Source organism: Molothrus ater, chromosome 5, assembly GCF_012460135.2.
Source record: "Molothrus ater isolate BHLD 08-10-18 breed brown headed cowbird chromosome 5, BPBGC_Mater_1.1, whole genome shotgun sequence".
NCBI lineage: Eukaryota > Metazoa > Chordata > Aves > Passeriformes > Icteridae > Molothrus > Molothrus ater.
This window is the reverse complement of record NC_050482.2, coordinates 59,463,110-59,479,448: the sequence shown is the minus strand read 5'-3', so window position 1 is coordinate 59,479,448 and position 16,339 is coordinate 59,463,110. Positions and strand designations below refer to the sequence as shown.

The 16,339-nt window shown below is 41.5% G+C and overlaps 1 protein-coding gene across 1 annotated transcript in view; it reads right to left on the bottom strand.

The window, feature by feature from the left end:
- Positions 1 to 15,768, bottom strand: part of TMEM178B (transmembrane protein 178B) — a 31,715-nt gene extending 15,947 nt beyond the window's left edge. The window contains exon 1 of the mRNA XM_036400332.1: positions 15,636 to 15,768. Coding sequence (XP_036256225.1) covers positions 15,636 to 15,762 — 127 coding nt within the window. The 5' untranslated portion in view covers positions 15,763 to 15,768. The remainder of the gene's footprint in view (positions 1 to 15,635) is intronic.
- Positions 15,769 to 16,339: the final 571 nt, after the last annotated feature.

Below are 16,339 nucleotides of genomic sequence, written 5' to 3'. Positions count from 1 at the left end.
GAGCATTCCCAATCCTAGGATCCTTTTTCTCCCCAGAAGTCAAACTGAACCCTTCTGCAGTTTTCTCCCAAGTTTTTGCTGTCAGTGAAGTATCTTCCTACATGTGCATTAATGCCTCAGATCCCCTGGAAACTGCATCAATACGAACTTTAATTTCTTTGTGAAAAACACTCCCCATAGCTGTAGTCCAAGCACATGACCAGACCTGAATGTTGGTGGTCCAGCCATGGCCCTGACACAAAATGTGAATGGCAGGTATCAATAAGAGCTCACTGGTACATGAGCTGTGCAGGGAAATGTCCTTCAGCAGTCAGGGGGAGCAGAACTCACAAAGTTCTTTGTGCTGGGATTTACGCTTCATCCTCCAAAGTGAAACCTAATGAATGAGACACGGCAACAGTGGGATTTTTGACAGGTAATTCACGTGTCACTGCAAAATGCTTCAATCAAGTGAGAGATGAAATTTCATGTAAAGCTGTGTCTGTGCCACAGAAACTGCTGTTTGACATGTAGTCAAACCTCCATCCTGACTCCTTGTCAGGTAGCCTCCCCTCATCTTGGCCCCGTTCTGGCAGTCCCTGTCCTGCTAATGGCTTGATGATCATCAGTGGTTTGAGAACCTGAGCTATTAAATACCTCTTGGTTATCTTTTGCCCATCTTTCTTATATATTAAAGAGTAATATTAAAAATTACACTGGATGTCCCTTTAATTTAGAATGGAAGGTTTTTTAGGACAGAGATGAACTTGTTTCCTTTATATGTATATAAGACTGGGGTCCTGCCATACTTGCTGAAGAGGCAGACATGGTCTGAAGAGGGATGGCAGGGAAAGGTAATGTCAGTGTTGGTCAAAGCCTAATTTCATGTGGATTATGAGTCAGAGCCCTTTGCTGTAGCTGTTTTCAAGCATGATTATATCAAGCAGTGCCATGGGCCTCTGCTGCAAGGAATTATTGTTTTCTTTTTTGTAAATGTCCCTTTCTTTCCAATCAGCCCAGCTGTGTGAGGGTCTGCAATGCCCTCACAATTTTTAAACCTCACCTCCAGGGTAGAGCAAAACTGCTTGTGAGTGAACTGATTTAAACACAAACAGGCTCAAATCATCCATAGCAAATCTGTTTGAATTTTCCCTGATGCTAGTATCCCCTTGAACCATGTCAGAAGCCACGTCCTTCACCCACAGACCTGGCTCAGCTTCCAGAGCAATGGAGCTTGAGGATTTCCCAAGGTCTGTGATGTCCTGAGACAAGAACTGGTGCCTTTTTTAGATGCACTGCAGATGAAGGGGAACCTTCGTGGTGCTAAGGCATAAACAGACCCTGCTGGCAGGAGCTACATCTAAACACCCTCATCCTTATTATTAGAGAGGAGGTGTCTGACTGGAACCTGAAGGAGACATCACCAATATGAAGGCATGGGAAATCCAAAAAGCCAGTAATTAAAATGATCTGGGCACCAAGCCCATTTCTGAGACCCTCCTCCTACAGATCATTTGTCTCATGATTTGGAAATCATTTCCTTCGCATCTGACAAAATGATGTTCATTCCCTCCCTTCCCCCCACAACAGATAGAAATGACTCACAAACTGTGCTGTCAGATGTACAAAGTAAACAACCCCAAAAACTGATTCTTCTCACCTTCTGTTATTTTTTAAAGCATATAGAAATGTCAAGTATTACTTATAAATTGGTAGATAAAAAGAGAACTGCAAAGGTATGGATTTTAAGATGTCCTTTGAAACCATGCAGTTTTCAAATAAATGTAAATCTCTGCCTTTTAAAGTATTTCTAGTAGCTTCTTGTGGCCACTAATGTCTTTGAAAGGAGTGCTGTTTACTTAATTATCATCACTTTCTGTTATTATAGGGCTACGGGAGAAAAAAAATCTCACAAGTGAAACATTATCTTACTTTCTCTCTGCCCTACTAGCTTTTACTATTTTCAAGGTACATCAAACAAACAAATAAAATTAGGTCTGATCCTAAAGTGGAGTGTGTAGCATTAACTATTTAAATTGTATCCAAATCAAATGAAATTATTGAAGAATACACCGAATTCCCTCCCAATACAGTGATGACAAAAACCTTTTGGAGGGAGGGCGCAGCTTTGCAGTAAACTCCTTCTGTGCACGGATTAAACGCTTCAGCGGCACGCAGCTCTTGAGAACACTTTATTGCTCTGTGCATACACGCATAGAATATAAATTATTGCTTAATTATGTACTGTTCCAGCAGAAGAAGCTTGCAGCATCACCAATAGGCTGCAGAATAGCAAGGGGTTTACTGGAAAATTGCCCTTCTGAAAAAAGCGGAGATGGAAGGATAAATCTGACTGGGTGATGGAGATTTAGTGCGGTGTCCTTGTGAGATCACATCCCCACCTGGGTTGGGACTTAATGCATTTTTATCTTATACCATGGACCAGATAAACTGCAGGCTCTGTCATGATATTGCATTATAGCCACTCTCAGAATGTGGTTTGCATTTGGCCTTTGGCCTCCTGCCTCACAAGGTGCCAGAGGTGCCCAGAAAATGCCAGAGCTGTGCTCCTGCGGTGTGCCACCTCCTCTATGTGCCTGTCTAGGGACTGCTGCTGCACAAGCTGTAATTTCTTATGGCACCAGAGAATTATGTGTCCTCAGCTACAGCCCCAAACACTTAATGGGGACCATGCTTAGGCTTGTGCAAATCATTATCTCATATATAGGAACAATGCTACAGCAGCTGAGGGCTGAACTCCAGTTTGCTCTGCTGATACAAGTGTCAGTCCATATTTCACACTGCAAATTTGCACATGGTGACATTTCCGTGACTGTGTCCCTCGGGGCCATGGGACTGCACAGGGGGTGGATGCCCATGCTGTGCACAGCCGCAGCCAGTGAGCTACAGCGATGAGCAAGCACTCTCTGGAGCTGTGAGTTGGCACGTAAGGCAAAAGCAACACTACTTAGCTAAAGGCACAAAGGTTTGCTGGACTAGGCAGAGAAGAAAGCTTTCAGATCAAAGCCCGAGTGAATAAACTTCTGAGTACTTTAGCAATGGTGATTCCTATGACCCAACCAAAATAACCTAGCATTAATAAAGTGGGTTGACTACAGCCATTAAGCAAACACAACAAGTCATGAACTTGCATCCACAACACAGGAGACAGCAAAAATTGTGCCAGTTGTAGCACTGTGATATTATTGCAATTTTACTGGAGCATAAAGCAAAAAAAGCACCTCAGTGTCAAAATGAAGAAAAATTCTAATCCAAAGTTAGAAAAATTATCCCATCCGTGTGCTGGCAAGCACCATGCTTGGCAACATATACAGAGGCTTCTGGCAGGGTCTTTCATCCTCTGCAATGTGGAGCTCACAGCATGACCCAGGCAGAGGCCAAAAGATTAAACAGAAAGAGGCGCTGGAGGTCTGAAGAAACTCAAGTGACTCCACCACACCTCAGATTTGCCTCAGATGACAACACATACGTTTAGTATCAAGCTGTTCCTTAGGCAGGTGTTTCCCACCCTAGGCATTTGTCAGAGCTAAAGGGACACTTGTGGAGTCAGGTTGGGTTTGCCTTGTCACAGGACATGGTCTGTAGTATGAGGAATCTGTGCGCCATGTTGCATCTGGTCTTTTAGCAATGAGTTCATTACACCTCTAAGTATGTAAGACCATTTTCTTCCAGTCAAAAAACTGGACATCTCTCAGAAGGAGCCTCAGAGGATTTGTGTAATCTTTCTTGTGCAGGAAATCCTAAATTGCTGAAAAGTCTACTAATAGATGTTCTTCAAGACAAGACTGGAGAACAGGTACAACACAAGTAAGTTCAATGCAGCCTTCTTCCATATTGCCTACTGTGTGCCACTGTAAATACTTCTAGAGGGAATATTTTCAGGTCTAAAAGGATAGTTAGTCACATGCCTTTTTAATCCTTCTGTTTGCTGAAGGCAGTACTAAAGAAGTCATTGGGAACTTGGGGTGATGGTGGTGGCTACCTGATTTGGATATTTTCCCCTTTAGGTACTGGAGAAAAGCCCATCAATTCATTTTTGTCAAGTGACCAAAGGACTCTTTGCTTGTACAGCTTTCAGGATCTTTACTACAAAAGTCTGTGGGTTCTATTACTGTTTCCCTGAGTTGACCTGTTAGGAAGAGAAAATCCTTTCTATATGTGCTGATACAGTTACTGACAGAGAATAGTCAGAAATCAAAATTAAATGCAGTTTTCTCTGGTCAGCAAGAACCACTTAGTGCAGGGCACCCCTATGAAGCTTACATTATCCACATAAATGCCTGCAAACAACAAACTAGACTGACACTGTACAGTCCTAAAGGACCATGCTGAAATCTCCTTTCCTGTGGCAAAGGAAATACCTGCTCATCTTCTGTAGCCCATACAAGTACATTGGCATGACTCATCTCTGTATGCCCTGGAAGAGCCAGGTTGGGCAGAAATGAGGAAGGCCCTACTCATTTATAGTTTTTTCCAGTTGTTTTTTAAATGCAGTTTCCAGTGTCCAGTTGGACTCTGTCCAGACAGATTAGACCAAGCAAGTGCGGCAGTGATTTGCCCAAGGGGAATGTTGTTTTCTGAGCTGACAACCTGAGGAGCAAAGAAAGTGAATCTAAATCTTGCTGCAGCCTCTGCATTTAACAAAAAGATCTGCCACACACAGAAATTTCCTCCCCATTCTCTCTGTAAGGTTTTCTTTCTGTCTAGCAAATCATGCCAGTATTAATCTTCCTTCTGTTGCATGTGCAGTCTTTCCACTTTTATGTCAGGCATGCAAACAGCTCAGCAAAATTTCCTTTTAAAAAGACCAACCCATTAATAAATGCCAGTTTTGTTTTCATTGTCTTCCTTTGGCTTTGGTGCATCTTGCCATTGGAATTCAGAAGCCAACAACAGATCAAAGGCCTCGTGACATTACTAAAGGATATGGGACAACCACTGAATTTTAAAACACACAGAACTTGTTTTCCAGGGCTGTGGGTGGGGAAGTCTTTTGTATTTCTACAGAATCTGTCTCCTCTACTTTATTCCTACTTTATTTTACCTTCTGTCAGCCCCCCAAAGACCTACTGACATCCCTGAGAAGGAACTTGATTGCATGCCCTTCACCGACTGCGTGAAGTTGTCTGTTCTCGTAACTTTGGAAGGTACTGATGCTTCTGCCAGTACCTCCCATCCTGGTGAGGGAGAAATTACAAATCAGTATAGCTGACTTAAAATGAACACACAGAGGAATATGAACAGCTCTTCCTGCTGAAAAGCCAGACAGAGCTGACTCCTTAATTTACTGCACACAAAGTTCAGGGAGATAGATTTGAGCTAGGACAGAAAAACAATGAATTTAGAGGTGCGCATACACTACTTGCCCTGTCTTTTGCTCCAGACTATAAGATCTCTGCACCTCATTAAAGAAGCTTTTTCTCTCCTTCTCCTAAGTGCCAGTGCCCTCTCATGATCAGGTACAAGGCTAATGAAATTGTGTTGGTATTTCTTTCCCCACAGCCTGCAAGTGCACATCTAGGAGCATCAGAAATGAGCCACAGGAAAAAAACAACCCACAACACATTTGAAGGTTGACTTTGAAGTCAGCTGATAATGTTTCCATGGAGATCAAATGCTATGGAATTGACAATGAATTCTCTTGTTGAGCCTTTCCTTCCAGGGGAAAAAAAGCCCCACAGAACAATACTTCTAAATGACTACACTCTGCAGTACAGTTGTGTTATTGACTTGCAAAAAACACATTTATATCCCAACCCTGTTTTCTTATGGAGATGTTACCTCAGGTTTCAACATTTCAATGCCAGGTATTCACCCAGGAATCAGATATATTCCTGAGGTACTAGAAAAAAAATAATATCTAGTGAAAATAATATTCTATGAGACAAAAGAGATAACTCTGCATTTGAACTTATGCTGTAAATGAGAGTTATGATTCCCCTTGAGGAGTATTATAACATGAAATTATAAAAGAGTATTTCAGTTGCTGGTAGGCAGTGACACACAGATGTCTGTATTGCAAAAGTGAGTGATCTTTCCTATTTCCAGAGTCTCCTATTTCCTTTTCAAAATGAGTGCCAGCATAAGTAAATAAATGCAAAATGTGTTGTTGGTGCACCAGAGAGGAGAGAGAAGTACTAGCAGTTAAGATGTAACATGGACCCCCAGCTCTTTTAAGCCTTGTCCTGCCATCTGCTGAGCAACTTTTTTCTAGCTGGGAAATGCTCAACAGGCCATCCTGGCAATATATTAACCTCAAAAGATGGCAAAGGGAATGTATGTCTGCCTGAGTGATTTCCTAAATATTTATTTTTTGAGTGAAAATAGGAAATTAGATAGCATTCAAAAAGCAAGAGATAACAGTTGCTGACACTGTTGGATGGTTCACTGGTCTGGATGAAGAAGCAGTTCTAGTTCTACCCCATATCAGGACACGTGTATGTACAGAGAACCCATATCCACACATACGTGTCTGGATGTGAATCTGTCAGTATCCTGGTTTTGAAAGACATGAGAAAAGAAAATCCATACTTCAGACTCCAGAAACCTGGCCTAAAATGGGACCAAGGAACATGACCTCGAACCAGGTCTGTGAGAGACACCACAAACTGTGCAGGGAGAGATGTTTTAAAGGAATCATAGGAGTGCTTAGGTTGGAAAAGATCTCTGAGATCATCAAGTCTGACTGTTAACCCAGCACTGCCAAATCCACCACTAGAACATGTTCCTAAGTGCCACATCTACACAGCTCTTGAATGCCTCCAGGGATGGTGACCCCTTCTCTGGGCAGCCTGTTTGAACACAGAGGATTTTTGCTATTACTTGCACTTTTGCTATTATTTGCACTTTTGGTGCAGAGGTTTTTGCAATCTAAAGCTTCCCTGGCACAATTTGAGGCCATTTCCTCTTGTTCTATGATTTGTTACTTAGAGAAGAGATCAACCCCTTCATAGCTACAATTTCCTGTCAGGTAGTTGTAAAGAGGAATAGTCTCCCCTGAACCTGTCTTCTCCACAGTTAAGAACCCAAATTTCCTCAGTTACTCCCCATAAAGAGGGACACATCCTTAAAAACAGAAAAGGATATTTTTAGAAACAGGTTGACTCTTATTTCCTGAATATGAATGCTCTTGGCCTTGTTACATTACTTCCTGATGGGCATAAAGCCTGCTTTAGTGCTCTGAGCTCTGCTTCTCCTCACAGGTCCAAAAAGACCCTCATCAGCTCCTTTTCTGCCTTCCACAACACCCTTGTCATATGTTTGAGGGTTTTAAACAATCAAGAGCCTTGGAGAGGTTTAAACATTTAAAGGCTATTAATGCTGTACATTAACTCAAGCTTGTTCCAACTCAAAGCCTTAAATCACTTTAGAGCATAGTGCAAAATTTAGCCAAAAGCACAGGTAGGAGCCACAGGGTTCACGTGTGTGGTGGGGGAGGCTTGGCAGAGGGGGGAATCATTTTGTTGTGCTGAGCCTGGTCTCCAACATTTTCACAACCCATTTATGACATCTCTTGATACAAACCAGCCTGTGTCTCCATCTGGAGGTCAATCCACATAAATAAGTTCTCACAGTGGTCTGTAGGGAGTTTTGCCAAATTTTTAAGCCCTTCTGCAGTCATCATTAATTTAGAACCTCCCACAGGAATAAAACATGATTGGTATCTCATTTTTTTCTAGTCTTCCAACTTGTTTTAAATTATAAATACTCTTCAAAGTGGCCAAAGGTATTATGCCTTTGTGAAAACTGTTTATCCCAAGCTTCACAGTTCACATTCCAGTAAATTACTGCAGATCTTGGTTTTTCTAAAGATCTCAGGCTGCTGTTTAAGATCTGTCTGCATACACTTGTGCACACACATGTGCATTCATATTTGCCTTTACATAGGGAAAAAAGTAATTGATGTAAACTGTCTAAAACTATTCCTTTTTTTTGTGAAGAAGCACAAGAAACTGAACTTTCAAAGAATAATGTTGTATAAAATATATATATATATATATATATATATATATATGATCACAGGAAATACCTTCCATATTCAGTGTTGTGGTTGATCATGTCACCACAAGTAAACATTCTGAAGAATGGGTAGATACCTTGATTATTAATGAAAAATAGAAATCCTAGGTGCCCTGTGGGACATATCATATTTCCCAATGATCTCCAAGGAATGGCTCTTACTTTCTCCCTTTGTTTATCTTTCTCTTTGGCAGCTACTATGAAGGTACTTCATAGCTGCCTAGGAGATGTCAGTCACAGAGCTTTGCCTTACACCTGCTACATTAAATTGTTCCATTTTTGTTAAATTATTCAGCAATGGAAGGATTATTTTGAGATGGCAGGACCACAGATGCATAGAATAAACACTCTTATTTTCTACCGTTCCGTGCTATTTTCAAAGTACAGTGAGTTAAATTTGAGACTCAAATGACTCAACAGCTGGTAACAACCCATGGCTGCAAATCCACAGATGCCTCTGTTGTCATCTCCTCACACATGCACACCACGGGTGGAGGAAGCCCAGCTGGGGGGTTTGGAAGACAAGGCTCTCTGTGGAGGTGGGAGTGAAGAGGATACGGACGTGTGCAACAGCTACACCGACAGCAGCTCCTGGTTTGAAGCCCCACTTTCTGATGGGGTTGGCATCCCAGCCTGGCCATCAGCTCCTGGGCCCAACGAGTCGTGCTGTGACAGCTGATGGCACTGGCACAGAGCCCCGGGTGTGTCCCCATCCCTGCTGGCACCTGGCGACAGCCCCACGTGAAGCGTGGCACAGCTGGGGACAGGAAGGTGACCCAGTCTAAATGATCTGTCCATCCTCTGGCTGTGAGGATAATAAAGCATTTTGTTGCCTTTTCCCTGGACTGAGGAAAGGAATATTTTGCAAGTATTTCTGAGAAGGCTGGAAATTACTTATTAAAAGCTATTTCTCCCTGTTGAGAGTTTTTTGCAGATTGAGGAGTTTTTGCAAGACAATGGCCATATTCAGCTGATGCACAAGCCAGATGCCTGCTTGTACTAATGGACAATGGACACATTCACAAACAATGAATAATGGACATATTCAGAAATGGGGTTGGTATATCCTTGAATAGGATACAAGAAGAAGAGTCATCAGGACTCAGCAAGTTTGTCAGCAAGCTTGGGAAAGTAAGAAAAAAGTGAGTCATGGGTGGGCCAGATGACCACAGGAAGACACGTGAAAAATTAGATGATCCAATCAGCATTCTAATTGAGACGCATGAACAGCTAGGATTAACCAATCATGTATTAGCTAGAGACACGTGGACAGTAGAGATTTATTATAAACATAGTCTTTTTAGGGATAATACATTTCACTTCACTGGATCATATTGGTTATGGTGTGATGTCCCTGAACCTCCGCACCCCACATCTCCCTAGTTTAAAATTTAAAAAAAGAACACACTCATAGCATACATAAGTGGGTTTTTCTTTATTTCTTTTAAAAAAATTCTCTCTTGCATATCTGAAATAAAACATTACATTATGCCAACACACCTGCATAACTTAATTTTTTATTCCCTCTCACATATCTTTCCTGCCTGCTTATCTTTACTGCAGCAGCCAGCATTGGAATGAACAGGTGATCACCTCTGCTGTGGGAAAGATTTAAATCTTTTCTAACCCTGACCTAGGTCCTCTGAGTATGGACAAGCTACAGAGAGTAATGTCTCTGCAGCACTCTTAGAGGGGCTCAGAAAAAGCCCAAATTAGTGGCAAAAGTGGAACTGGCAAATGGCACTGGAAGCCCTCAGACTGGCAGATCACCACTGGCAACAAGGGAGGAGAGGATGAAAAAAAATTCTGATTTTTTGAAAGCAAATGCTAGAACAAAAAATCAAGCCAGAAGAACTCCATACTACTACTATATGTGTACAGCATGACTTCCAGGCCTTTCAGTGACAGTAGAAAAGGAAGTTTCAGACTCCCAAGCAAAGCTCCAAGCCTGGTACCTCAGGCAAAAATATCACTAGGCAAAGACAAGAAATGAGCTGCTATATGAGACTCCAGATCATTTTATTACAGAACTGGATGGTGAAGGCAAATCACATAGAGGGCATTTAACAGCTGGAATAATTTCCAAATAGACTAATTAGAGACTGAATTATTAATGGTAAAATCTCTAATTGGCTCAAAGCAAGGTTACAGCAAGAAATTCACTTGACTTTGCAAAGAATAATGAATATTTGCAAGGCTAGTAAAATTACATGCTTCTCTAAGGAAATTGGTAGCAAATGGGGAAAAAAACCATAAAGTCATCCTAAAGTGTATGTCACAAGACAAAACTGGCAGAGACCTGATAAGAGTGAAGAAAACAGGTAAAAGAGTAAACAAGTGCAGAGATGATTTATTACATTCATTTGCAGTAAATTTGGAACGAAATAAGACAACGCAGAAGTCTCTCCCTGAAGGGCTGCCTTGTTAGGCATGCAGTAAAACCCCTAACTATTTCACTGAAATGTGTTCTCAGTACAAATTACAGACTTAGAAAAGGAAAATACATGGATGTGCAGCTGACGGACAGAGCTCTGGTAAGTATTATAAAACGTCATTCTTTGTCAGTCTTTTAATACATTTGCAAAGGCAAGTGAGGTTGCACTGGCCAGGGATAATTGTGTGCTGAGGCAAGTACCAGAACATGATATTGGAAGTGCCATTTTGTATTTCCAGCTGGGACAACAGACAGCAGTTCAGCAGGGAGATGCACAAGCTAGAGAGGGGGAGGATGAAATTACTGCCAAAACACTGGATCGTGCCACCAGGAGGCAGCCACCCCACTTTCCCCACAGCAGGCACTGATGAGGAGGAAAAGGCTTTGAAGTATTTAGGTAAGAAGTTTGCCCTGCCCTCAAATTAGAAATAATGCAAGCCATATGATATTTCAAAACAGCCAACTGAAATCAGCTGGGAAAACCTCAGGCTATCAGAGATTGTCTTTAAAAGATGATTTTATAAAGCAATACAGTAACAGAAGATGTGGTGAGGTTGGCTTTGCATGACTGCAAACCTGAGATGCTGAAACAAGAAAATCCTGTGGATGAATTTGCTGGAGAGTAGGTAGAAAAACCTGGGGTTAGATGGATCAGCTTGTCTAGTGATCATGATTCAGGAAATATTCACAAACAACTTGATGGAGAGCTGAAAGAAGGGATTCCTGGAGACCATGGAATTTGCCTTGATAGAGTTACCAGTGTGCCAATTTGTAGCATCTCAGCTCTTTGGAGCTGGAACTAAAGCTGACATTTGACCTTGACAATGTTGGCTAAATTAGATGTCGAGGGAGTGATGACACCAACCAAAAGAACTGCAGGTTTGCCATGAAAATAAACCCAAACTAGTCAAAGACTTGAATACTTTCAAAAGAACTGCTCAAAGCCAGAAAATGCAATCACCACTTCCTGGGAACTGATGAGGTGGCCATGTCTAGACCTGAAAATGCAAAGGCATAGTTTTGGTGCAAATAAATTTGCTTTGGTCAAAACACAGTACATAAAATATCGCACATGCATTTCCTCAGGTAGATGTTTAACTGAATCCCTGTTAGACTAGGTACTTTATGAGCATGAAAGCATCACGTTTGCCACAGGACTCTGACGTTTGGAAGTAGTGTTACAGATGCTCCTAAGGTTCCAGAAATTACTATAAAATTACAAAATTACTGGAGCTTTTACTGGTGCACAGATTTTCGCTAATTTGCATGAAGAGAAAACACAAGAACCTGCAAGAGGATGTGCTTGGAGTCATGTATAATTTGAGTGTGACCCACTTCTGTAATAGAATTAAGCAGTCTCAAGTAAGATGAATAAAATGAACTGATCACAGTGAAATTTAAGAGCACAATTCCATATGAAGAAACTATCAAAAAGGGAAACTCTCCCACCTTGCAGGCTAAAATGATACTGACAATACTGGAGAGTAACAATAGTGTAATTCTATGTATAGGAGGCTGTGCAACAGTACCATCATGCAAAGTGAGATAAAAAGTGCTAAACATAATTTACAGTATCCATCTGGCTCTGTAGAAGATGAGGGACTGAAAAAAAATCCTACTGTGGTCAGGCAAACACTGTTGTTCAAGAGAAGGAATCCAAGTATAAATTGTACAATAAATACCAAAAATTATGCAAAAGACCTGTGGAAGCCATAAGGGATCTGTGATTGCTGTTGATACAGATACATTTGGACTAAACAGAAAAGATGAATTATTAATAATTTTAGCTTGTTATAAAACATGCAGAATAGCAGTGTAAAACAGACTCTAAATCATAGTTTACTTGTCCTGGATTCTGGATGAGCTAAAAACCAAATAATGGCCTGCATTTCGTAAATGACTTGTTTCAGCAATTTGCTTGAGAAATTAGATCAAGCAAAGTTAAGCAAGTCCTTATGAGGCACTGCCACATGGGTTAGCAAGAGGACTGTTTGGTAAATATAATAAAGAACCAGAGGTCCAAGCAAACCATGTCTGGTCTTATTAGATTATTATAGCACGCTTCTCAGTGCTCTGTTGAGATTTCCTGTTCAAAGAATTATGGGCAATAAGGGACAAACCCCATAGATATGTTAAGCTGGCAATGTTTAAGCATTGAAAAAGAGCTATTTGCCTAGAAATAAAACCAGAACAAATGCTACAAGCGTAGCCAAGACAAGTGGTGTTGAAAATGGAAGGGAAGGTTAGATTTCAGTCTGATTCTATGGCTACCAGTTGAACACAGTCTCCTCTCAGCTGCAATGAGGTCAGATGGCAGAAACCTTCCAAAGCAGTTTTCCCATTATTGGATCTGAGAAAAAGGCAAAACTAAGAGGCACTCTGTCTCCATGCATTTTAAGAAACAGCACAGTAATATGTTGACGGCACTTATGGCATGACAGAAGCAACAGTTTTGTATTCAAATGCTGTCCAGCAATAAAAGAGTTTAAATTAAAAGACTCATTGGCTGTAAAAGGAATGACCATGTAACACATGACACAGTCTGAAAACATTGATAGCTACTGACTTTTAGATTAGATGTCTCTAGTTGTGTATTTTATTAACTGACTGCTTCAGTTTGTAGATGTTACTTTATGCCCACTTGCTGTTAGAAGAAATCAGTTTAGCAGCTGCTATTGACTTGTGCAAAACAAGAAAGAGGGTAACCTTTGGGTAATACTGATCCATGTGTCTGCACTGAAGCAGAAAATAAGTTTGATCTTCTCCCAGCACATCTTTATTTATAATATTACACATCTTGACAGAATTTGGCAGATAAAATAATCTGGTGCCTCTCATTTAAATTAGTGTTGTGTTCCAACTGCTGGATCTGGTTATTATTTTGTCTATGCAAAGAGCATGCTACTATCAGATGGCTTCCCACTGCATAGGTACTTCCACTCTGTGTTCAAGTCAATTACAAACCTTCTGGTAAACAGTTTCAAGCAATTGGCTTTTTGTGGCATGCTGTCTTTTTCTTGTTTTTCAAACCACATTTTTGTAGTTCTTCTGCAAACCTCTCCCATTCTTTCCACATTCTCCTTTAGCATTAACACCTGATTAGATGTCCAGAAATAGTTTTGCTTAGCCCAGAGATAACCCCACGTCGTGGTCTCATTGCATAGTCCATAAAAAAAATAACACATTCGGCTGCATTGCACTGAAAGCTCCTGTGCAGCTGGATGGTCCCAGCACCCACGATTCCAGAGAGCTTTGCAGAGCCACTGCTCTCTGAGAAGGAGCAGCTTGTTCCATGGGGATGACTGAGGCTGCTCCCAGTAGCATGACCTTGGCTCCATCTCCACTGAAATGTGTGTTGTTTGAGCACCCCAAAAGATGGCTTTGTAAGCTGTGAGTGACCCATTTCCTTACACACAGTTAAAACTGAATCTCTTTTCACCTGGAAACTTTATCAGTCCTCTTTCAAATCCCTCACAAATAACCTGGAGCTAACAGGTAATCTCTGCAGCTGCACTGGAAACCAACCCATATATAATGATAATTTCCGAATAGCAAACAAGACATAACTAGTTTCTAATAAATGTAAGTTTTCTGTACTTATTTAGTATACTCTTAATGTTTTAATCTGAATGTTGGGCTGTAGTAAGTTAAATACCACACAGATATCTGAGCAGATTAGAGCAAAATGGCCCCTGTGCAAACTAGGCTTTTAAATAAATAAGAAACACCGAGCTTATCTGGCAAACCATCGCCTATAATGTTTTGACACCCACAACAAACCATTTACAGACATCCCAATGAAGACCAGTGTGTGCTTGCACAAGGTCCTAGCAGATTTCAAATGTGTTTGCGGGCACAGAGAGAACTGATGTCTAATGTCACCAGCACAACACCACTAGAACATAAATACTTGTTACTCCAGCACTTAACTCCTCTTCTGGGACTACAGAATCTCTCCTCTATGTCACACACTGATCTGTGTCACACCACAGTATAGATAAACAGATGATAAAATGCACAGAAGTGATGATCTGCCTGGAGGGCAAAAACCCAGCTAAACAAAAATCAGCAGCAGAGAAAAGAAGAGAGAACAGAAGTAGTGGTGTTCACTTCGAGGCATTCACCCAGAGCTGTGTTTGGGACTTGACTTTCACACCTTTCATTTCAAGTAACTGTGCCTTGAAATTTGCTGCTAACAGAAATGTTGATGGCATCTGTAGTAAGGAAGGCTGGTCCATTACATGGGAAATGCTGGATGACCTTCAGGGCTGTTGTAGTAGGAATGGGAAGAAGTTCAAAAGCAGAGTGTGTCAGGGTATGGACCTGGGGGTTAATAAACCAAACCTCTGCTGTAAATTGGAAGAGCATCAGTAGGAAAGTACAAAGGTGGAGAAAGGTCTGCATGTCTCACCCATCTGCAGGATGACCATGGGTCTCCAATGTGATGCAGCATGAAAAAAGCAAATACAACCACAAAATACTTCAGGTGAGGAATCACCAGCAGGGGAAGGAAACCATCACAACACTTATACAAGGCATTGATTAGACCTCGTTAGGGAATGGTCCTTCTCATCCATATTTGAGAAAGGCAAGTACAAACAGGAACAAGTGGGAGAAAAGGCTGCTAGATTGATAATTATTCTTACAGAGAGAAGTCTACAAGAAAGTGTATGTAGAGTGGAAAAAGGAACACAGAGAATGCTCTTCATAGGTACAGCAAAGAAAGAGAAATATAAACTAAAGGTTACATTTGACTCATGAGCAACTGATGAGTAGTAAATATAGATTATAACTCTCAGCACAGTTTCTAGGTATCAAAGTGTCCCACTGTGGAATTGGATAGTAATGGGAATAACATCTGCATAATCCTTGGATTTTTATTACTGAGCTTGCTAAGTGACAGTGTTACATCCAACAGGGGAGTACTGCACTAAAACACTCAGATTACCCTTTGTACTACCATGAGTTACAGACACTCCAGACAAGTTTTGTGATGGAAGTTAAATGTAACTATGACTGCATGATCCTTGATATGCACCAGAAGGAGCTCAGAATGAAACCAAGTCCAGATCAGGCAAAACAACTCCGAAAACATATTTTCAGTGACTTAGAAAAGGAGGGACATATGGAAAGTGGCAACATGAAAACAACAAGAAAAATGCATTTCTTCAAACATCCTTACCTCCCATGAGGAAGAGAAGCCCTGCCACATACTGCATAAGGCCTCGGTCCCAACAGCACCCCAGGACGCCGATAATCCACCCAAAGAGGATGATGGCCACGGCCATGCCCATGAAACCAGCGGTCATCCTGCGCAGATCTGCAGTGGGGAAGACACAAAAACAACATGAGTGGGAGCAGAGATAAATCAGCATCATCAGGGGTTCATAACAGTCTTAATCCAAAATGCTACTGATCTGCAAGGACTTCAGTGTATGTGGTATAGGATGATTTAAGTAAGGGTGATTCAGAGCGAGGACAAACCACAAATTAAGTCACTAGCTTGGGCTGGGGAGAGAGAGCAGCTGACTGTTTTAGCACACAATGAAGCTCAGTGCAGATACACTCAAGTGACTTGTGACAGCTTGCTCAGGAGCTAGAAGTTGTAAAATGGCCTCAGTGCAATGCAGTGCCTAATAACTCCAGTTCTCTGGGCACTAGCACAACATCTGTTTACATCTTGCCTTCTCATCTCTGTCCATTACTCCCAGCATCCAAAGGATGTCCCTGCTCCAACTGATCAGCAAAGCAGTTTCTTATGCTTTGTGCCAGCACAGACATGACAGAGCATGTACCTCAGTTGTCACCCCTGCGTGTCACTGAGCCCCTCTGGGCCACAACTTCCCACGTGTAAGTTGGGCCATGGCACCCAGGGGTGGTAGGAGT